Source organism: Notechis scutatus, chromosome 1, assembly GCF_049901735.1.
Source record: "Notechis scutatus isolate UNSWTSFEM ecotype Mainland chromosome 1, rNotScu1.2, whole genome shotgun sequence".
NCBI lineage: Eukaryota > Metazoa > Chordata > Lepidosauria > Squamata > Elapidae > Notechis > Notechis scutatus.
Window position 1 is genome coordinate 241,329,135 of NC_142009.1, and position 24,495 is coordinate 241,353,629.

At 35.1% G+C, this 24,495-nt stretch overlaps 1 protein-coding gene and 1 non-coding gene across 8 annotated transcripts in view; both read right to left on the reverse strand.

The window, feature by feature from the left end:
- The window catches only part of NAP1L4 (nucleosome assembly protein 1 like 4), a 33,585-nt gene that overhangs the window by 3,569 nt on the left and 5,521 nt on the right, over window positions 1-24,495 (reverse strand). For 2 of the 7 annotated variants that reach the window (XM_026668293.2, XM_087950886.1), the window contains 13 exons: window positions 23,401-23,462; window positions 22,813-22,912; window positions 21,955-22,096; window positions 19,856-19,942; window positions 17,160-17,291; window positions 14,761-14,832; window positions 12,895-13,034; window positions 9,313-9,458; window positions 8,196-8,218; window positions 7,608-7,727; window positions 6,047-6,076; window positions 4,343-4,396; window positions 3,131-3,172 (listed from right to left, as the gene is read on the reverse strand). In XM_026668293.2, the coding sequence (XP_026524078.1) occupies window positions 3,167-3,172; window positions 4,343-4,396; window positions 6,047-6,076; window positions 7,608-7,727; window positions 8,196-8,218; window positions 9,313-9,458; window positions 12,895-13,034; window positions 14,761-14,832; window positions 17,160-17,291; window positions 19,856-19,942; window positions 21,955-22,096; window positions 22,813-22,912; window positions 23,401-23,462 (1,114 nt within the window). In that variant the 3' untranslated portion in view covers window positions 3,131-3,166. Of the gene's footprint in view, window positions 1-1,762; window positions 2,062-3,130; window positions 3,173-4,342; window positions 4,397-6,046; window positions 6,077-7,607; window positions 7,728-8,195; window positions 8,219-9,312; window positions 9,459-12,894; window positions 13,035-14,760; window positions 14,833-17,159; window positions 17,292-19,855; window positions 19,943-21,954; window positions 22,097-22,812; window positions 22,913-23,393; window positions 23,463-24,495 lie in introns of those variants that run through there. The other 5 variants (XM_026668291.2, XM_087950883.1, XM_087950884.1 and 2 more) reach the window with 4 other exon arrangements.
- On the reverse strand, window positions 19,498-19,627 carry LOC113412633 (small nucleolar RNA SNORA54). Its single transcript, XR_003370955.1, has one exon. It is a non-coding gene; the product is annotated as a small nucleolar RNA SNORA54 (small nucleolar RNA).

Here is a 24,495-nt window from a genome sequence, read left to right on the forward strand (position 1 = left end):
ATTTCTAACAAAAACAATTATTTTAATTTTTATGGCTATTTAAGCGTTGTCTTGTTTTGTATTCCATTCACCAACAATACATTTGAACAGTAGCAAATCTAAAGCAAATCATTTTGACAGCATAGAAGTACATTAAGTTTGTGTAATTTTTTGGATTAAAGATTAAGATTACACAAATGTAATACAGCATATTTATTGCTTAAAAAGGGATCATGAAAAAGGCAAGTACAGGTAGTCCCTGACTTACAACCATTGGTTCACTAGCCGTTACGCAGCACTGAAAAAAATGCCTTATGATAGTTTTTCACATTTACAACCATTGCAGCTTCCCGTGATCAAAACTCAGAAGTTTGGTAACTTCATGCAATCATCTTTTGCAACCTTCTGATAAGCAAAGTCAATAGGAAGCCAGATTCACTTTACAACCATGCTACTAACTCAACAACTGCATTGATTCATTCACTTAACAGCTGTGGCAAGATTGTAAAATGGGGCAAAACTCACTTAGTAACTGCCTTGCTTTAGCAACAGAAATTTTGGGCTCAATTGTGATTATACATCAAGGACTGCTAGTAATATATAATGCTGTTTTCCAAGTGATTGAATATTTTATTCAGAGAAGAATTACTCTTAATTCCTATTTTCTTATATCCTTGCTGTTGAGTGGTGCACAAAACCTGACATTTTTACTATTAGAAATGTTTCCTATGTAGGTCATGGAACATTTATCAATCATGTGTAGCAGCTTCTTAGAAGCAAGATTTTTATTCAAAACATCCCCCAAAAATGGAGACAGCAAAACTGTATGTACACTCTACAGCACAATAATCCATATTAAGGCTACTTTGGGAGCAAAAACAAACCTAACAATATGATATTTTAGCCACTTTATTAGATAAGGATAAATAGGGAATATCTAGTTTAAGAGTAAGAAAAGAAGTAATTGAATATTCATAATTCAGGAAATAAAAAGAGTACTGAAGAAGCATAGAGGAATATGATTATTATGTAGCTTCTAAATTAAATGAAGAGTTATTAACAATGCTGAAACAAGACATTACAACAGTCACTAACACTAGAAAATAGAATCCTAGGTTTTTCTACAGTAGTGCAGGGCAATCTCAAGTGGGCATCTTATTCCAGAGGCAAGATGAGGTTACCTAGTTAGGGTAATGAAATATCTGCAAGAAAACAAGCAAGATCAGAGAGCACCAAGGACCCTCACGTCAACCTTAAGCTACAAACATCCTCCTTTATTAGTACTCAGAAAATTATTTTTAAGTTTCAGAACCAAAATAATTGTTGGTTGCACTGTCTGACCAAAAGGGTAGAAATATTCTTGGGAAATAACAGGCTGGCGAATTCTAAAGTATAACCATTCAAGACCGTATTTAAGGTCTCAAACACCTCATATGTCCAATTGGTCTTGAAGGGAGGTGTCTGATTGGAGTCCAATGAAGACAGAGAAGATTGGGCAGTTCTTGCCCTCTTGTCCCTATGGAGTCTTTCTTTACCTCATGTTGGGAATATGGGTAGGAAGCATTTGAGAGAGGAGAGAGATGGGGAGTGGCACTGCTTTCCTCCTTTCCTATTTTCAGGCTGTCTCTGCTTGAGAATCCCAAGGTAGGTTTTTCACCTTTCTCCATCACCACAGGAGTGGAAGGGAAAAGACTGCGACCTAATGGAAAATCCCTGATTGCGCCTAGAGGTTTCCACCATGCAGAATGATGTGGGTCCTTGGGGAGATATTACCAGGCAACTGTTTCAGTGGAAGGCATTTTATTTCATTTACACAGAATTAAATTGCATACATAAGGGCTAATGAATCAACCCTTTAACAATTTACAGGTAAAACAGTGATTTCTGAATCTTTCAATAATTTCCTTTCAAAGGAATACCTACTACATTATGCACAAGATCTTCTGCCATGGATAATAAACTTTTAGCTTAAGTAACATCTTCCAGAACTTCTTCAAGTGCTTCTAAAACTCAAATGTTGTGAAAACAGGGAGGAAGTAAAATATTCTAAAACAAGAAGTCAGATATAGATGATATGAACATCTGAGGAAGAAAAACAGTTTAAGAGAAGAGCTGATCAAGTTAATGGCTTATTCTGGAGAAAGACCCCACAGAAGCAAGTAGTTAAAAGATTAAACAATTTCAAATACTGCAATGGTCTTCAATAAAATTTATCTGGAATAACCAGAGTAAAAATTTGGGCTATATGTCTATCTACCTACTTTTCACAAAGAGAACGTTTTTCAGCTGAAACAACAGTTTCTGTTAAGACCATCAGTTATTGATGAAAAAATGACAAATTTCAAATCAAAATACCAGCTTAATAAAAGATATTTAAATGCAAATGACAACTATTTTGATACATTAATAGCATCAAAGAGAAGGAAATTAAACCAATCTAAATGCACAAAGTAATGTTTAAATAGATGTTACTAATTTAGCATAGATGACACTCTTTTTAAATGTCAAGGCTAAATCACACTGAGTTTGGAACAATATCTTCTAATGAGTTCCAAATACTGAAAACATACCAAAATGTAGCTAGTAGTTTTAAATCACTAAAGCCTACACAAAGAACCAACCAACACACACATGCACACCCCGATACAGTAACAAATACATTCTAGAATGTACTTTTTGAATGAAATAATGTTGACCCCACCAAATATCTAATTCCAAAGTTGTGATGTCACTGAAAGCATTTCAACACTGCAACAGGCCACCACAACCTTAATAGAAACAATCTGATCTTGAAACAGATTATTCCATCTGTAAGGGTAAACAGCTCAATATTGAATACCTAAGTAGTTAGGTTGGAACATTTCTTTTTAGATTGTATCTGGACATTTGAGAAGACATATCTAATGTTAATTTCCCCTAACGGTCATTATCTACAATTTAAGAGTCACATCTATTTTATGTATTTTTTTCAACATTAACCAAGTCTTTGTGGACTTAATTATACACTATCTTGATAAAGTACCATTTCTTTCTATAGAATAGGTGAATGACACAAATTAGGTACTTAAATGAATGAAATTTGCATGGGTTCAAAAAGGGGGGGGGGAGGGGGGAGCCTTGGAAGTTAGGTATTAATGGAATTCAACCTTACCTATAAATGAATGAATGAATGATAAACAGACTTAAATTACACCTAAACGGGAAAAATTGAAACGAACTGTCAGCAAAAAAGAAAGATGAAATGGACCCAAATAAACAAAAGTAAAAAGCAGTAACTAGTATTCCAGAAGGCACAAAAAAACAATTTGTCACATACAATCACTCACAGAAATAAGCGTATTTTCCATTTTTTCTAACCAAAGATGTTAACACTTGCCTGCAATGCATTTCATTTTCAATTCAGTAACTATCACATCATTACTATAATAGTTATACAATAGTCATGAAACTTTATCTCTAAGCCATGTGTACAATTGTGTCAAGTGTACAGGTCATATGTTCAAATCAACATGTACAAAATTCAAAACCAATTTTCACATGTAAATATTTGCATATTTTACTTTTATTTTAATATAGATCTCTGGTCAATGTATTGCAGATAACCAGCTATCAGTGTAAGTAAAACTAGTTTGAGAACTGATGACAAGGAGGATTCTTTCCATGCTGTAATTTTAAAAATGGGGCAGGAAGTGAAAAGTGAGGAAAGGAAAGGAAAGGAAAGGAAAGGAAAGGAAAGGAAAGGAAAGGAAAGGGAGAAATACTTTGTGAATTATTTCATCTCACCTACATGACTAAAATGTTCATTCAAGAGAAAAAGATCACATAGGAATACCACATAACAATTACATCACTATAAATATCCCTGTAATTGTGTATGTGGAATTTATTAAGTGTCATCTGCAAATTAAGAATTCCTTTTTAGGCAAGTAGGAAAAAAATGAAATGAATAAAGCAAATTTTGGTATTTTAGAATGAAAAACAATAGAAACACAAAAGCGAATGGCATAAAATGGACAAATATATTTCAAATCTGCAAAGCTTTTAAATAAGCAGAAATATGCTAAAATATATTTCTAAGTTTATAAAAATGTATGTATACAAGACAAACAGAATTTGCTATTTATAATGTATGACATGTTATAAAACTATTAATTTGTCAGGTTAAAGAAAATGAAATGAACTAGTATTAGCTTAGTAATAACAAGGAAAAAGTGAGAGCGTATTCATTTGAATGAATAATGAACAAAAAAATTGGGCCATTTTTAAAATTAACCAATTATTAATTTTAGAATTAGTAGAATGTATGTGGCATGTGGTGCAATTTATAATTTTGGCTTAATATAAGTATTTCAACAGAGCCTACCTTAGGTTCACTTTCTGCATCTTCCTCTTCTCCTTCTTCTTCCCCTTCTAATTCCTAGATTTTAAAAGAAAGGACTGGGATAAGTATGCTTTTTTTTTTTTTTTTGACAACCAAGACTTTGACATAATTATGCACATTATTTCATCCATTTTTTAAATTGCTGATTCTTACTAATCACAAAGACCAGAAACATGTGTCCACTGCTTTGTAATATTAAATGCATCTGTTATCAATTGGATCTTCCTGTCTTTTCAGAGAAAGGATTAGTCTCTATTATAAGTTAATGGCATCGTTTAGCTGGAATGATGGTACTAGATTCTTTTGTTTACAAAGTTTGCCAAGCAAGCTTGTTATCCTGAGGCAATCTGATTGCTAAAGGTCTTTGTAACTTTTGAAAAGATTTGAGATCAAAGAGGGTTTTCAAGTAAGGAAACTGGTAAAGGCCATGAAATATGAATGCTGGGTTTTGAGAAGATGTGATAAACACAAGCCAATCTTTGTACTGAAACTGATGATATAGACTATTTAACATTTCCTTTAGCTATTCTGACAAGAAAAATTAGAATATTTTTTGAGTATTTCATTCTTTTTAAAAGTAGTAGAAATAAGTAACAGTAAGATGAGACTAAACCAGCATCTTTCTAAGAATGAACACATTTCAGGTAATTTTATCCTTCTTTTCTCATGAATGATCATGAATATTTTTACTCTCTCAACTGTTATTAGTAATTCTGGTAAGATTTTCAAAATGATCAGTTCTGTCTACAAAGAGAAGTGCTTTAAATGAGTGGACTGTTTCTTCAATGTTGCAGAGATAAAGTCAGCAAGTCTTGTCTTTGGAAATTCTCCTGCATCAAAATTTGACAGAGGAATAAATATTGCAGAAGTTTCTTGTGGCTGAAAGAAGCTACAGCAGCTTACTTACAAATAAATTCACAACACATACCCTCCAAAATAATATGGCTAGTGATAAACATCCATCACACCCTATACTGGAAGTCTCAGAAATCAGAAGAAAGAAGTAATAACAACCAGAAGCGGGGACAGCAGGATATTCCTTTTATCAATAATTAATTTGTTTAAAAATGAAGAAAAAGGGTGAAGGATGGGAAATAGAAAAAAGACCTATCTCTGCTCTGTATAAATGAAAGAAATAATCAGCAATTAAGAAATGATCTACAGAAAAAGGGAATGTGAATCAGGTCATATGGTTTCTGTCTTTTGAGAAGTAGACGACCAGATCTACAGAATATCTACCACTGAACTAAGATCTAAGCTATTTGTTACTGGGAATTAATAAATATAGGATTCTTCTAACTTCAGCCTACTTTCTGCTTTCCTAACTAGCTTTCACTTACGTTTGGGAGTAACATTTTCAGAATTGCACTTAACTTCTTTTTAATGTAATTGTAAAATAAAAAGTGTGGTTTTCAAGAATTCTAGTTCTGTAACTCCTCTAGCTTCCCTTTGAACTAGACTGTCTTTTAAATATAGACACAATAGCCAATTTGTTATTGCTGACTTTTGATACTGAGGTATTCCATCTGGGTCAATACTTATAGACATGCAAAACAAAAAAATAAGGTTAATATAAAACCTTAGTTTTCCAATCACTGTTCTAAAATGCATCTCCTTGATTATTCAGCCTACAGTATTTATTATGTATTCCACTGAACGAAATATATTAAACCATAATATACTCACCTCTTCTTCTCCTTCCTCTCCTTCTTCAAACTAATTAAAAGGATGGAGTAGAGAGTAGGGAGGGTGAGAAACTCATTTAGATATCACTTTACACTCATTATACTTATTAGCATTTATATGAATATTTGAACCATATTTTTTTCCAAATCTACCTATATATATCTGACAGTTTAAAATGTATCAGACTAATATCTGCATTCACATACTGAACAATTAAATATAACTTTCTACATTCCCATAATTATTTCAGAGAAGATGAATCGATAACTTATTCTAAATATAGCAAGGTACTTTCAATAGACGTGAACATTTTTTATTTCAATATTCATTGCAAATTTCTATGAGGTTTTCTTAAATGTTCAACTGACTATCTCAAAAAGCCTTAAGCAAGGCTGAACCTAATATTTGAATACCAGGCAGGGAAGCTGGATAAAACATGGAAGAAGGTAATCATTTCCCTGTTATTACCAAGAAAACCAGATGGGCTAAGTAGCCAGGATCTGGGATGAGTTCAACTCAATTCTCTACTTTTTATTTCACTGTACTTAAATATAATATTAAAGATCTGAACAAACATTCCTGCTCGAGCAGAGGGTTGTTATTCTGTATTTTGCATAATTTATCTTTTCTATTTGTTTTTAAAGCTACAAAAAGGAACATTTGTCAAACAAACAGCAAAACTGTGTGTGCAATATTTTCTTTAAGATAGGATAATACACTGAACAAAAGAGTAGCTGGGAAGTTCTCAGTCTCATATCACCCCCACAGTGGTAAGTTCAGTGAACAGCACTATATAAGCTACTATCTTTTCAGAGTAAGCAATTCTACACACATTTGTTATGGTAATAACAACATACTGGTAGAACTGTTGTTAGAACTATTATTATGCTGGACATTGAAACTTAAGTGCTATTTAAATATTACAGCAATTACTGGAAATGATTTAGTCTTCTTTATATATTAGGGTCCAAAGGGGGAGGTACACACTGACTCAATTTCTTGTGTACAGGTCCTTGTCCTTGTTCACCTCAGGTATTATTGAATGATTGCATGTTAATAGCAATTGTAGTGGTAATAAAATGCATCTAGTCAAATGCATGAATTTATCTATTTATAGCATGGATTTTGTTCTTCCATGAGTCTAATATAACAGGAAAGACATGAAATAAAATAACACACCGTAACTTTTTCTTATTCTATGAATATTCCTATTTTACAGCCAGCTGTATTTTGTGTAGTATAACTAATAAAAAAGCAGAGTCTGCACAAATCTCAATTTTTGTTTCCAAATGATGTTCCATCATTCATGCCTGCTAAGTAAACAAAATCCTTACTAGGAAATTTTTGAGGAAAGTATTGCCCACCTAGTTTACTTACAAGATGCAGGACTCACATATAGTGGAGAAATTACCAACTTTGAACTAATATTATTAATCTTGACTTTAAAGCTTTGAATTTTCTTTTCTAAGCAGCAAAAATATTATTAAAAGCAAGTACAATGTCTCTATGCAAAACTAATACATACAAACAAATAAACCTGAAATAATTGTGAGACACATACATTATCATCATCTTCTATAGCTTCTCCAGTGAAATAGAGTACAGCACGGGGCACTATTCTTTCACGGAAGAAGTGCCCAACTTCAAAATCTATGGCTAAAGTACACTCTGAATCTTCATCCTGCAAAATTAAAAGAAATTATGTGTCTGTATAACTACATCTATCTTATCATCAAAAATAATTTAAAATGAGTAATAGAAATTAAATTGAAGTATTCTGTAAGCTATAGATATGCATTTCTACTAATTTACAACTGCTAAAAAAGAGAATTCTGATTTATAGAAAAGTTGTCTGTTTCCCAAACTAGTATCAAGTAATATCAACATTTTATTAGAAAGACATTTTTATATACGTAAACCTGTTTTTGAAGCAAAAAAATATTGTAAAAAAATTACTGAACAGCTTTGGAGAGCAAGAAGATTACATAAAGCTTAGAGACCAAATACCAGAGAAAAAATAATAAATAGAAAGCCATCATTGAATTGATTAGACTTTATGCAACATTGTTAATGAAATATCTAATATGAATAATCAAATGTGAAGCTATAAAGCTGAACTCATTATTTTTAAAAATGAAATAAAACTTACCAGTGATTCTCCATCTCCTGAAACTACAGGGGGAAAAAACACAAATGTACTGTAAATTGTTTATAAAGCAATTTTTGTGTTTCAAATACTAACATGTATAGTATTTATATGAATAGACAGATTTTTAAAAAAATCCAAAGTATGTTCTAGTATAGTGCCTTTGTGAAGGGACAAATAGAAATCCAATATAAAGTGTCTCTCCCTTTGTTTCCTAAACCAGTAGTTTAAGCATCAAACAGTTTAAGCATGGAGTCAGAAAAACGGTGCAAAAGAAAACTGCAAAACATGGATGGTTTGGGGTGATGAATAAGTTTGTATGGCACTAATATTTACATAATTAAAAAGAAAGAGATGTATGTTAAAATTTATATTTCCATGTAGATGAGAGTCAAAGGACATTTAATAATAAATAGCATTGTTAAAATGCAATACTCTAATAGTTATCTCATTAATATTAAATCATATCTTAAAGGAATTTTTCAACATTATCCATACCCCTATAGGGATGGTACTATGGAATCTTCTTTCTTATTTGCATTCGCTATGATGAGAATCATAAGAAGAAATTCACAACATTGCGGTAACTTTATTTTCGTTTTGCTTGGTTAGTAAAATATAGCTCTCCTGACAAGAAAAATCTGTGGTAACGAATATTCAAACTGTTTTTCCAAGTTTTGTTGTGTCTTTTCCTAGTTCAGAGCCATGATTCACATAGATTAAATAACAATTTTGCACTGCAATTTACTAAGAAGAGACATCATGTAGAAAAACTAGAATCTAACAAGTAGGAACTATTATGTTGTTAATTCCAATTCTTAGGTTATTGAGAGTGATTTTATGACCTCTAGAAAACATTGCAAGTACCTCATCCAGGTTAACTACATCATGGTCAAAATTAAATACCCATTCTGAGCTGGAGACTTATTTCTGCAACTGTTAAACATTTTGCTAGTTCCAACTTGCTTTGATTCTCAATACTAAATCTTTACACAGTCTACTCAAACCTGAAAATATTCCAACAAGAAATAAAATCCATTCAATTGTTTTGCTCATATTTGTGACATGGAAAAAGTTCAGTATTATAAAACAAGGGCAGAATAAATTGAATCAATGTTACCTTTAATTGGACTGAAGAAATTAAAAAATGAGTCATTAGGTACTTGTTTAGTAATTGTTCTGACAGTGCCTCGACCCTTATGTTTCTGTTTCTTCTTTATTGTTTTTACTGTAACATTTTTTCCTTTCTTCCAATCAATAGTGCATCTGGAGATGAATTAAAATTATATATCAGTAACATTAAAGAAACAGATTTATTGCTCAGGCTAATATTAACCATAATAACACCCTTCCCTTGCACTATAACAGTATTAGCTATCTCCAAATACTTATGAAAGAATATGAAAGGAGGTAACAATGGTAATATAAAGAGGCATTAAGAAAATTTCAGATTTCTATATCATTAAACCACAATACTGAAAATAAAATGATAATATGAAAATGACATTTTAACTGATAAATTCTGAAAATGCAATAAGCAGGTAATAAAGAAACTTCAGAATGTTTCATAGGCAGTAATGTTTGCAATACAAATAATTTGAAATAATCAAATTACTGCTTAAAATACTGGAAAATTTCTGAATTTCAGACAGGAAATTTTCCAGTCCTGTGTGGAAATGCTAGAGACCAAACTTGAAATATTTTTTTCATCAAAAGCATGATCCTGCCACTGAGCTAAAACCCATAACTAGATTTGAATTTTTTAATAACTCTTGAAACTGTTGCTTGTAGCAAAGAGATCTCTCCGATACTTCTCTTTCCTACTTTGTTGGGTCATCTCCATTGACAGCCTTCTTGCCAGCTTCCCACACAAGCAAAGTGAATGAGAAGCCAGCAAGGCCATGGGATAACTCTTGTAAGTCAATCTCACCCCCTTCTCCACTGAGAAGCCCAGCTACAGCCGGATTACTCATACCTCCCAGATTGCATGTCTGCAATACCCAACCACATTCAGTAACGGCCGCCACCACCCTGCCCAGCCACACTTGCTCCACCCACACACCCAGTAGCAACTGCCTCCTACCTGGGCACACTGGTGCCACAGCAGCCACCTCAACGCCCTCCCACATTTGGGAGCAACCAACACCACCCAGCTGTGTTTGTGCTGTGCCACCTGTCGTTGGGAGCAGCTAACCCCTAGCTGGCTGCTCTCAAGCCACAGAATTCACTGACCTACCCACTGGCCTGCCTGTGAGCTGCCCAGGGCTTACAACTTCCTGCCAGCTTCTCTATTGACTTGGCTTGTTTGGAAGCCTGGAGGAAGTTGTGAGGAGGTCCTTCCTTAACGACAGCTATCCTTGCATAATGATAACAGGGACTGCCATCACTAAGTGATGTGATTATGTGACATCATGCTTTATGACTACATCAACTAATGATGGAAATTCCAGTCACAATTACTCTTATTAAACAAAGAATAACTTTTTAAGCAGGTGCAATTGTTTGCCTAAAAATACACTACAGCACAATGCTAATAACTTTAAAAATCTTCTATGGATTTTTAGATCCTACTTGTCTGAATCACAATGATTATCAATGAACAGACTGACAAACAGACCCAAATGATGTAAACATATACTACAGCACTGGGACTGAGAAAACTTTCATTTTTATAGAGGAAGCAACTCTAAGCCTTCAAGGGTAGACCAAGAGATATGTTGGTGAATCCCTTAAAGGCAGAGAGGATGCAGTTTCAACTCTACAGAAAAAAAGGAAAAGAAAAGTCCTGTTACTACTATAAAGACCCAAAGTAAGTGGATGTTCCAATCCTTTTGATTGTTAAAGTGTGCTATCTGCCAGGAGCAAGAATCACAAAGACAAAACTTTCCAAACTTGACCAAATTCACTGATAATTCTCCCTGCTTACTAATCAACATGGGACAAATTAATACTGCAAAGAACAACTACAATAAGACTCAAAAAAATTAAGAAATAAATTCAATACTTGGGGAGTGGGGGCTTAGTGATGTTCTCATCTTTCCTTCTAGTCCATGGAAAAATATTGGAAAAGGAAATACCAGACTGCTGACACAAGACGGGCTGTACCTCAGAAGGACTGATAAAACCATATTCAGCCAAAGAATAGAGAATTTTATCAGGAGAGCTTTAAAGTGAAACTTGTAGGGGCTGAAAACAAAATCTTTAAAACACAAACTCAAATAAAGACTTGCCTAATATACAGGGAAGGTAGGAGCCTTGCTTTAATGAAGCCTATTAAATTGCTCAAATAACAGGAGGATTGGTTCAGAAAGTTAATGACCACTGTGTATAACAATGTATAACCACTATTATTCACAGTACAAAAAGTAAATAAGGTGAGCCTGAATACCTGCTATTTGAGGGCAAGTATATCTATAATGGATATAAGGGAAACCTAGTGAGATGACTTCCATGACTAGTAGTCAGTAGTTAAGGATACAATTTCTTCAAAAGGTTCAGCTGGGAATAGATGACTAAAATGAGGGGCAAAAAACTAAGGACAAAATCAGCCAATGTAACTGCGCAAAAAAGCACAGCATGAGGTAGGGTTAACAAAGAATGCCTAAGAACAATCAAAACCAACTACTTTCAGTATGTTCAAAATAAAAAAAAGAATCACTGTATCAACCGCTGAATAAAGGTCACAAAACATTAACAGGTAGCAGAGGCAGAACTACTTAACTCATATTTTGACTCATCTTCTGCAACAAAAATGTTTTCTATCAAGAAATTGTAAAGAGTAGGATGAAGGGACAGGATTGAAATTTTCTAATAAAAATGTATTTGGAAAGTATCTATTTATCTTTAAATACCCAAGACCAACTAAACTGCTGATGAAAGAACTGATGATCTGATATTAAAGCTTACATATCATCTCTGAGACATCCTGACAAATTAAAGAAATGCCGTATGATTTAGAGATAGGCATTCTTTTTTTCTAAAAGGCAAAATGGAGGAACAAGGGGACTATCGATTTGTCAGTCCGACCTCAATACCTGGAAGATCTTAGGACAGGTCATAAAAGTTATGGAGTATTCACCAATGATTTTTCATCAAATTGGAGAAATATATTGAGTGGAGTACCATAAAGATCAGTCAAGAGTGCTATATTCTTCACCATTTGTATTATTGACTTGGATGAACAGGTGAAGTGAGCATGCATAGGGGGCGGCACATTGCCTTCTGGGTGCTGGCACGTGAGTGCAAGCGTGCAAGTGCGTGCACAATTTTTGGCACAGGAACCCAAAAAGATTAGCCACCACTGGACTAGATAAATGCTGGTAGTATGAAAGAAGCAATAATAAATGCAATTTTTCACTTTCGAAACAAAAGTCAAATGCGCAGACACATGATGGAGGAGACTTGTTATGGTATAAAAGAGATCCTAAGACAGTGGTGGCTAACCTTTTTGGGCTCCTGTGCCGAAAATAAAAAATATTCCTTTTCAGCCCTATGTTTCTGTCTTAAAAGCTATTCTTTTAGAACTGACTGATGTAAATTCATTCCAAAATGCTTGCATATCCAACCTTATTAGTAATAACCATTACCATTTCCTTCTCTATCACTCGTTCTGTCTGGCAGAATAATTTGCCCTATTTTATAGTGATCACATTATGATACAATCTGATTAAAATCTAAACAGTTCTTTAAAACATTTCCTTACCCCTCACAATCAACAATTTCAGGACCCTCGAATGAAAATGGATCCGTCTTATCTGGTTCTGATTTCATCTTGTAGGTTTTTGTCAGAATTGAGTTAGTAAAGTAGTCATTGGGTTCGAAGTGAAACTCTAATGTAAAAGACTAAAAGAAGTTCATTATTGTTCCAAAGATCACAATTTTCTGGCAGATAATAAAGAAAACAATACATTGTGAGTTCAAGAGAATATCTGAATTGACAATCCGCAGCATGGGAGATGAATAGGAACAGAAGATTATCAACCTACTCTAAAATGGCATAGTTCATATAGGCAAGATATACAAACATATATGAAAATGTTATAAGGGTTATGCAAACTTTGCAAACATATTCTTTAGACTGGGCAGTATGTATCATAAAAAATCAGTTTTTGAACTGCTAAAGCATTATAATTCACATGGAACTTTTAGAACATGTTCCTAGTTGTTTCTCCTATTGTGTGCTTGCACTGTCCTTTGTGTAGCTATGACAAAATGTAGTCTCTCTGCATGCATATTCCTGAAGATACAAATGGCAGATCCTAAAGTGTATGTGTAAACCTGAAAAAAGTTTAGTATTTTGAAAAGAGATATGTCACCTTGCTACCTAGTATTCTGAAACATTCCTACTTAAAAAATTGCAAAGTCCTATTAATTAATTATCTAGTAATGGCAACTGAACAAATATTACAAAACAGGTAATGATTACTTCCACTGATAATTCCCAAACCATGTTACATTTTAATAATATTCATCTACCTTTGTGGGACTTATTAATACCAAACATTTATAAAACAGGTAATATTGAATTACAATGTAAACATGGGCAGGTTATTCTTCTAAGCCAGGAGTGTCAAACTCGATTTCACTGAAGACTGCATCAGGGTTGTGTTTGACCTCAGGGGGCCGGGGTGGGCATTGCCAGCTCGATGTCACTCCTGTCGGGGGCACCCGTGGTGGCACGAGCGTTCTGCCAGCAATGGGCTCCCGAGCTCCATTTTCGGCTACGACAGCCTCCTACAACCCTATGCCAGTGAAAACGGAGCTCAGGAGGGCTGCTCTCCTGAGCTCCATTTTCACTGGCACAGGGTTGCAGGAGGCTGTTGCAGCCGAAAACAGAGCTTGGGAACCCATTTTTGCTGGAAGAAGCACCGCTGGCCGGTCCTTCATTGTTTCCAGGGTGGTCCCAGATCTAAGTACCCCGTGGGCCAAATCCGGCCCCTGGGCCTTGAGTTTGACACCCGTTCTAAGCAATCAATAATGAACCACTCAACTATCAATTGTTTCTATCACTAAAGGCTACATTAATAAAAAGACCTTAAATACATTTCAACAGACACCTGATGTTTTTAATTTTTAATTATGTAATATCTTGACTACTTCTAATTTATTTGTTATGCAAAATGCTATGAAGCTTTGTTATAAAAACATAGCATGACTACATGTAATTTTCTTGTTTCAAAACAAGATTATTTAATTACAGAATATTTATTTCAGCAGTTATTGTATATAGAATATTTAACAGGTCTACATCATTATTGAAAAGTTTAGCTACAGCAAATAACATGGGAAATATCTGTCCTGTCTGTTTATGAGAATACAAGTAAAAGACGTTCAAATGGTAGGTTTTGGTTTTTAAGATAGTCTTCATTAAATAACAGTAGCAGTAGGTGGTGTTATTGTGGCACTATACTTAAGAATTGTTCCAATATAGCAGGATCTTTGAAAATAGAGCTGAGAAACTCATATTTTGTATGTGACAACCTAATATAATAAAATAAAACATGAAAGCTTCCATATAAAATCATTAACTACCAAATTATATTAATATTTAAAGTTAATCAGTACTAACCATAGGCTGTCCTGGCTCAGAAAATTTCACTTTAATGTCTTGCAGGTATTTTAGAATAGGTTCATCATATTCCTAAAAAAAGAATAGAAAATCTATTATCAAAATTAAATAAATGGATTATATTTCAATAGAACAACAAACTATGCAAATATTCAGTTTTGATTTTTTAACTTTTAAATCAAATAATTTCTAAATAAAAGGCAAAAGGCTAAGAATTTGATAGTTACCAACACTCACATAGTAAATAGGCATTTACAAAATATTTTGACCTAAGGTATTCTATATTCTAACCAGGGGTGTCAAACTGGATTTCTTCTAGGGCCTGATCAGCACTGTAGTTCTCTAAGGGGCAGATTGGGGTGGGGGAGGGAGAAGGGACAGACACGTCCTGCAGCATTCTGCCGACCAAAAACGGGCCAGGGGGAGGCCTCATGTGGCCGGCAGAGTATTGCACAAGGCCATGGAGGCTGAAAATGGGCCGCGGCAGGAGAGGGGGGAATGCGAGGCCCTCCATGCCCTATTTTGGCCAGGAATCACTGCAGGCTGGTCCTTTGATATTTCCAGGCTGGCCCCGTGGGCCAGATCTAAGCATCCCAGGGCCGCATCCAGCCCACGAGCCTGAGTTGGACACCCCTGTTCTAAACGTTTCAATTGCTAAATGCTTTGGAAGTGCTCTGAACATAAAGTTGTTTTTGGTTCAGAGCACTTCGAAAATGCTCAAAATTGCCTTACACACACACAATGATAGAGTTGGAAGAGACCTCAACGGTCATCTAGTCCAACCCCCTGCCCAAGGAGAAGACCCTCACAGAATCACTCTTTGATGATGAAATATTTGAAATAAAATATTCTACGCTAAAGTACTAGGTGAATTTCCCAAACAGAAGTTTTTATCTGTACTGTCAGCAAAACAGTATGTAAATTCTACCACATATTCATATGTACCTCAGATGTTGTACCCGTACCCAAATGCTAAGACTGAATATGACAGATTAGTCAGAGATGGAATCAAATAAAAAACTGGGTCCAGCAAGTATTAATAAAAAGTAATTTATATAAGCAGTGCTTATATTTGGGGAGATAATACAAAAACAAAAAAACCAAACCATGCAGTTTGCATTATCTCAAAAAAATTCTATTTATTCTAGAACAGAAGTCCCCACCCCTGGACTGTTAGAAACCAGGTCACACAGCTGGAGACGAGTGGCAGGCGAGCAAGTGAAACTGATCCCCCCCCCCCACTCCAAGTCCATGGAAAAATTGTCTTCCACAAAACCTGTCCCTGGTGCTAAAAAGGTTGGGAACTGCTGCTCTAGAACATAGAACTATAATTATATTTCTTGCTTCTAAGAGGGAAAGGCTGCAATACTATATTTGGAAAAAAACTTTTCCATAAAAATATTTGCCAGATTTACTAAAAATGTTATAAGCTTATTTCATATAATTATAATTGATACTACATAGAAGTACAATATTGAACATTTTATTTTCCTTCTCCTAAGTTTATAAAAGGGAATGATCACTGTAAAATCATCACTAAATGCAAATAAATTTGAAGAGTTCTTTAAATGCTGAGGAAAATGTTGAAATATTTTCAAAATTAAGCAACGTTCATTCTCATTCTCCATTAAAAGTAGACTGAAATGAAGGCACTTCCTATTCTTAGGAAAAATATAATAGCATACAAGCACAAAATTTTATAGGCAGTCCCCCCCCTTAATGACTGGTTGCTTAATGACTTTCAAAGTTACAGTGCCCTTGGAAAGTGCTTCATGCCCTGCAAAGCATTCCCAATATTGCACACATACCCCCTGGTCACATGATCATGATCTGTGTGTTCAGCAACCTGTTCACACTTAACAGCTACCATGTGTCATGTGATCATATGATCATCATTTGCAATCTTCTCTGCTGGCCTCTCTAGAAAGTCAATGGGGAAGTTAGCAGACAAGGTTGCAAACCACTACTGCTTGCCAAGAGAATATCCTTTCATCTCAGAGAACTGGCTGAAAGAGTTCCTTGTTGATCCTGGTCTGCAGCCGAAATCCAAGCAGGAGCAGACCTTGAAATCCTTCTCTCATTGACTCTGCAGAACTCTCTGCAGAAGTAGACAGAGAAGGATCCCAAGCTCCGTGCATCTCAGCTGCTGAAATTCAAGCAAGCAGAGCTCAAAATCCCCTTCCCTCACCTCCATGCTGCTCCACTGTCCACAGAGGCAGGAAGAGAAGGATCTCAAGCCCCACCCCAACCTGAATTTCAGCCGCTGAAAAATGACATTTCCAAACAAGGGAACCCAAGAAAGATGCTTAAGAAGATCAAAAATGTGGCAATTTCCAGACAACATCCATTTAATAATGCATCATGTACACCGTAATCAAAATAGCCACTGAATTTGTTACCTGTACTAATTCACTCAGCATATCTACATTTCTAAATATTGTGAACCAAAAATCTGGGATTCCTTTAGGATTTGTCTCTTCAGTTGCTCCTGCTTCTTTTTCTTCTATTACTACTTTATTTTTCAGGTCTCCCTAGAAGATACAGAAGGGCATTTATATGAGTGTGAAAATTTTATGCTGAAGCGTTTCCAAAATATTTTAAATTTAGTAGAAAAGAAAAAAATAGTTTATTTAATTCTGCACATTTAATAAGTGAAATAGATTTAACAAATAAAAAACAATTTTCTTTTAATATCATAGGAAAAGTTATGCTTATTTGTTTGATTAGTACATTCAGCAATTTGAAGGTATACAGAAGAAGTAGGTCTGTTCATTCCCATTTCTAAAAGCTGTCTCACCTTCCCTATCACACTTAAAACAGAAATAAGGGTTTATTAAGAACAGCACTTGGAATTATGTAGAGCCACTCTGGACACAAATGATGAACTTGACAGAAAAATGTTAGCTCTATAGCATTAAATAGCCTTTGGTGTTCAGATATGATCTCTCTCAGTTTCTCTGAAATCTGCTCTTCTCCATGAGTTATCAGCATACCCAAGTTGGGTGACTTTAAGGGGAATGTTTTTGTTGCTGTCTCTATGTGGCTGAGTACGAGTTTCATCTCCTTGCTTAGCACTATGGGAGGTCGGATGGAGGTCCCCCATGAGATGTTCCCCTGCCTTGTGTTTTGCTCTTCCATATTGATTAGGCCCCTTCTTTTTTTATCTTTTGTCCTCTCTCCTGGGAATGGATTCTGGAATATTTCAAAGCAGATGAACAAAAATAGGAATGAGACATCCTAGAACACTGCTGGCAAACCTTTTCGGCACTGAGTGCCAAAATGGGCATGCGCGCACACTGGGTAGCGCCGGAACCTGGAAGAACAGCTCCCTGCCGTGCATGTGTGCACCGGAACCTGGAAGAGCAATGAGTGACAGCTGGCATGCCATAGATTTGCCATCACAGTCCTATAATTTTCGTGGATGATATCCTCAAACTTTTTTAGGGTTCCCACCTTCTGATAGAAGCAATTTTAGGTGTTCTTTTACTTTCCCAACATTATGCTGGTGTAAGGAGAAGATAGGAGGTCTACTTGTGTTTTAGAACTCATACAAGTAAAATGGATCAGGCTGCTATCGGGCTTCATAGTTAGAAAGGAAGGAGTCTCCAGGGTGAGCTACTACCACTGATGCTGTCTAAATCTTGACCTACACATCTCTGCAATTTTGTTACAGGCAAAGAAATAGCCTCTATTGTTACTGGGCTGTTCTTTCAAAAGTCAGGAGCCCAGGAACTGCTACTTGTCTTATCATTATGTCCGATCCTCTCTCTTTCCCTACAAACAGCTGGTAGAAAAAGTTAAATTGGGCTATTGTTGCTGAAAGGCATATATTACTTTAATTTGGCTTTAAACTCAAGAGCTATGTCATTGTCAAGTTCTTCCCACTACTTCTCTAATTCATATATACATCTGGGATCACCATACCAGTCATTATGATTGCCTGTTTCTCCAATCCTGCACTTAAGATCTTTAGCAGTACCTATCTTGCATGGTTTGTCACCCACCAAGCTATATTCAAAGGTGGAAACAGAGTATCCTTCAAAAAGCAAAACATGCCCAAGTATTGCCTTCTGACTAGAAGAGGCAGACTTAACCCTTCCCTATCATGCTTAGTGACCAGGAGTGGGAAATAGACCATATATGGATGAGCATAATGTACTAACCAGTTTAAAAAATATGGGTCACTTTGGTCACCCCTTTTATAGCAACTAACCATTTAGACATCTAGGTGAAGCAAAGGATAAAGAGAATTATTGAGCAAATGAGAAAAAATTATGTCAAAAAATCTTGTATTAGTGATATTGCTACTGGTCTAAGAAACTTGCCTGAAGAGAATAGCAGCATAAATATTTGGAGAAGAACAGAAATCAACATTGAGAGCAGAGAGAATTTGACAGTATTCTGAATCAGTAGATAAATTGGTTACAAAAAAAAAAGTTACTTTTAGATGCTGGAATTTTATCCTTGTTATCAGTGGGTTACTTTATTATTTTGTTTTTTATACACCATCCAACGTTGCATAACTTGAATTAGGTAGTCATGTAAATGCTACAAACAAATCTTTCTCTTCTTTTTAACCAACATGTGGGATGTATTCATGAATCATGCATTAAGCCATAAACTGATGATTTAATGGGTGAACTTAGCCGTGTTGATTTGCAAACTGTAGGGAAATATTACACGCAATCAAATTACTATGATTTGTACACAAAATACAATTAACAAGATGAAACTACTTGATGTAACCCACAACAGAGACGACAAGCAGGCAAAATAGCCTGTTTATTCTCGTAACAGGTTTTATTGTAGCACTGGAATGGAACCCATTAGCAGAAAAGGCTGTCACAACAGGTTACGAACAGTGCAAATGGTACAATGTTGGAATAATAAAATTAAATTTAAAACATTTGTTAACAAACTTCTTGAATAAAAGGGTTACAATTCTGAAATTACAGAAAGGGAAATCCCTCAAAAAAACACTACCATGAAAGCTGACACAAGCTCCTAATATGTCTGCAATATAAATTAATTGGATTGTTCAATAGGAAAGTTATTTAGACTACCTCAAAATATTTTAAAGTTTATTTCCACTTACAGCTAGCTTCTCTTCGTCTTCATTTTCACTGTGCCATTCTGCCTCTGCTTCAGTAGGTTCAGAATTACCAATGATGAAGTCCCTTCTCTGCACAAGTTACACAAATTGTAGATACATTATTCAACAGAGCCTAAGAATACTGTAGAAATCTGAAAACAATGATCTCTCAACTACATTTTAATGGGTTAGTAGAGGTGTGAAAACATTTCAAGGTTGAAACACTCTGACCTCATTGCTATAACCTCACCAGGATTGATCCAACATTAAACAGACTACAAGTAATCCTCGATTTATGGCCACAATTGGGACTAGAACTTCTGTTCCTAAATGATGCAATCATGAAGAGAGTCACACCTACTTTTATGACCTTTTTTGCCATGGTTATTAAACTATTCACTTGGTTAAGTGAATCGAGCTTTCCCATTGACTTTATTTGTTGGAAGTCACTGAGGTCGCAAATGGTGATTACATAATCCCTGGAAACTGCTACAATTTTGAATACATGTGGTGTCCAAGAGCCTGAATTTTGATCATGTGATTGCAAGGATACTGCAATGGTTGTAAGTGTAGTAATCAATCATATATCAGTTTTTTTCAATGCCACTGTAAATTTGAGCTGTCATTAAATGACTCTTCTTTCAGACGAAGACTACTTGTATTATATCATTCTTGGAAGTTGTACCAATTCTGGAAAGTTCTAATTGTCTGTTCCAATGTTGGAATGAAGTTGGAAATGAGACTGCAAAAAGTCCATTCCAAATTCAAAAATGATCATACTGTTTCAGCCACAAAACATCTTACATACTTCTATGAATTAGTAAAAAGATCAACTACTTACACACAAAATGTTTTACTATACACTTATAATCCCAATTTATTTTAAACAAAACAAGCAGTACATTGAACAAATTGTGGTTTATGAAATACCACAAAAAAGTATTAAGGGAACATATTGAAGACTGTTGTTACTGGTTACCTTTTTTATTTATAGCTACATGAATGTATCTAAATCTAAAACTGTTGCATTTTTTTCTTTAAAAGACAAATTAAAGAACTGAGGACTATTATTATGCATTAGTTGAATAATGCTGTAATTTACAAAGCCCAGAAGATTCATGCATACCCATAATATGGTAAAAGAATGCCAATGCTCTAAATCAGGGGTTGCCAACCTTTTGGACCTCAGGGACCTCCAAACTCATAATTTTAAATCCCGCAGACCACTAATATGAATTTTGACTGATGGTGGCTTGCTGACGGTGGTGGGAAAGTTGATCCCATATTCCAGAACTGCAGTAGTCACAAGACTGGCCCTTTGGTCAACCCAGAGCAGCAGAAGCTGCAGAAGTCTTTCTCTCCCCCAAACTCCGCCAGAAATGAGACTTTGTGAGACTTGTCGCAATGGCACCGCCTCTTGGAGCAGGATGCCTTGCAAGATCCCAGACTCATTTCTGGTGGTTTGGGGGAGAGAAAGAAAGACTTTTGCTGCTTTCCTTGCATGCAGCCAAAAGCAGAAGAAGCAGAAAGAAGCAGCTTGGTGGCCAGGCCAGGCCCATGGGGGGTGAGTGGGGCAAGTTACTCCCCTCCGTCCTTCCCCCCCCATCACTATGTGTTGTTCGCATTGTAAGCGAGGCAAGCCTTGTGTTCCTGCACAGCCTGGATTGTTTTGGGGGGTATTTTGGGAGTGACATTTCTCTGCAGACCACCAAAATTTTCTTGTGAACCACCAGTGGTCCCTGGCTCACCGGTTGGCAACCACTGCTCTAAATTAGGGGTGTTAAACTCACATCTTCATGGCTGCATCACGTGACATATCGGGACTTTTTTGCCCTTCGCTAAAACAGGTGTGGACATGGCCAGCACATGATGCATCCAGCCCGCGGGCTGGAAGTTTGACAGCCCTGCTCTAAGTACATGGCAAATAATCAGAGATATCTCAGAACATACAGCCTTGAGTTATATAAAAGTGACATGCCCGTGAACATATAACTAAAATTTGGAAAGGCAAAAATTTGTTTGCAGTGTCTAGTCTTTTCCCTCACCAGTATTTTTAATTTAGAGGCTTACAAGCAAATTTAACAGTTCAACTGATTCATTACCTTATCAAAAAGGGGTTGATAAAGAGCTGCATATTTTCTCTCTAAATCATGAACTTCTTCATAAAATTTAGCTTCTATATGTGCGCATTTCACCTGAAGCTGTTTCAAGGCATCAATTCTTCTTTTTACTGCTTTTGGTAAGCTGGTAATAAAAACAGTTCATTTAAAAATAGCATCAAATATTTTCATCCAACATAAATAATTTGATTTACATTTAAAATTTATGAATAATAATTGCAGAAACAACTAAAGGAAACATAAATTTTATGGCCAAATGTGAAAAAATACACCGAAACAGAAGTTAAAATAAAAATCCAACATTTCTCTAGACACCTTATAAAGTGAGTGCCTCTTCTAGCTCTTAAAAATACAAGGCATTGTTCTAAATTTCTCAGTTGTATTTCTTTGGGGGGAAAAGGGACCATAGGAAAATAAATCTATTCAATTATCAAAACACTCTACAGGGATTTTATAGAAAATTAATATATGTGACCTGTCTCTTCCAATGTTAAAACAATTTTAGATAATCTAATTTATAAAAGAGTACGAATACATTTCAGAATTCTAGTTAATTTGCAACAAAGAATATTTCAGTATTCAATATATCCAATACCAGTGTTTAACAATGTTTAAGTTAATATCAGTAAAAGGGACAAATTGCAGCAATAAGGAAGATCAAACTTAGAATACATGGAACTGTAACCTAAAAATACATTAAGAATAGTGAACACATTACTGGTCACATTACTTAAAAACTGAAGAATCTGCTTTCCTTAGTCTTAGGTTTTCATTGCTATATTAAGAGAATCACTAACCATCTGAACCTCTTTTCAGGTCTGGGAAGTTTTTCATACTTACGTTTCGATATAGCTGGAAGGAGTGTGAGGTGCATTATCAAGTCGATCTTGTAAAGCTGCCAAGACTTGTGGATTCTGCATAACTTGGTCTGCTAACTTTTCTGTAAAAGCAGTACATTACCTAAATTATAAACTTTTAATGAATGTTTAAGGGCTAAATCAAAATATTGGAACACAAATAAATAAGTCCTGCTTTTAAGAAAACCTGGGGATCTAGTTATTCTCTTGTACTTTCTTCTGAATATTTTTATAGCCTTGTTCTACACTTCTAAACCATAGCTGTATTTTTTGTAAAAGTTCACAAATATTGTTAAAATCTAAATAACAAAGGATTTCTTCAAAGAAGCAACAAAATATACACTTATTGTGTCCCAGCCTCCTCCTTCCAGAAGTCTCTTCATACCACCTCTCCGTAAACAGGATATATCCCACTGCAGATGAATATGAGAATGAGCCTAATTCAGAAAACTACTATAGGCACATACAATTACATAATTCCCCCCTGCATCAGAACTTGGATTAATGTAACTTCTGGTAATCAGTTATTCCCTTTTTTTCCCATTGTCTGAAATAAGTCTGAGCCATTTACCTTTTTTATCACCTGTGCCTTTAGCACTTTCCACAGAATCTGAGGCAGCATCTTCTGCCCTACTGTGAAAAATATTTGAGACAAATAAGAACAAATAAAATCCAAATAAAGTCATTAACCTTTAAACTATAAAAAATCATGTATATACTTATTTCCCTGAGACAGTAATAGACTATGCCAAACATTTAATTTTTACGTGCCAGTAATAAGTACAGAAGGAACATTAGAACTGGGAACATAGACTAAACCACAAATTCACATTTTCGAAGTTTCTTGACAAAATAAGCTTCCACCGGTATTATATCATTATTTCTAATTTTAAAAGTAGGCAAATATTTAAATTATGCAATTTAACAGCTGGCACAAATCCAATGAAAAGAGAATAAACAGACCACTACTAGAAAATATAAACAAGTAAACATCTTATGACTACTTGATATGCTCTGGCAATTTCCTAAGCGACAAGATTTGCTTTCTATCTGTGATTAGAAGTTTGAATGCCCAAATATATTCACAAAACTATTAAAAAAAACATATTTAGAGAACATTTTAAAACACTTTAGAAAAAACATGTTTCAAAATGCTACAGTTAAAAAGACTGCTGAAATATAGTAATTATTGGCAGTCATACTCCCAGGAAAAGGACATTCCTCTCCTTTAGTGTTATAATTTTCAACTCTGTTGGGCTAGAAGCTGAAGATAAACAACATCAAATAACCTGACAGTAAAGCCAAGCTGGAATGATAGAAAGCATTTCTTTAAATACTTCAGTACCAAGCAATCTTAATTTTCAAAGATTAAGCTATTTGAACTGGGCTCAACAAAACAGAGTACTGTAGTATTAAAGCTCTTTCTACATTGGCAAGGTATAATCAAAACAAGAATATTATAAAAATTGTCACTATTGTCATTATCACATATGACAAACGAAAACTATTATAAACATGGCTAACTATCTTTCTCCAAGAGAAACCTGGCACATCAATGATTAATTGATTAATTTAATGGTTAAGGCATCAGGCGAGAAAGCAACAGGCCATGAGTTCAAGTCCCATCTTAAGTCATGAAAGCTAACTGGGTGACTTTGGACCAGTT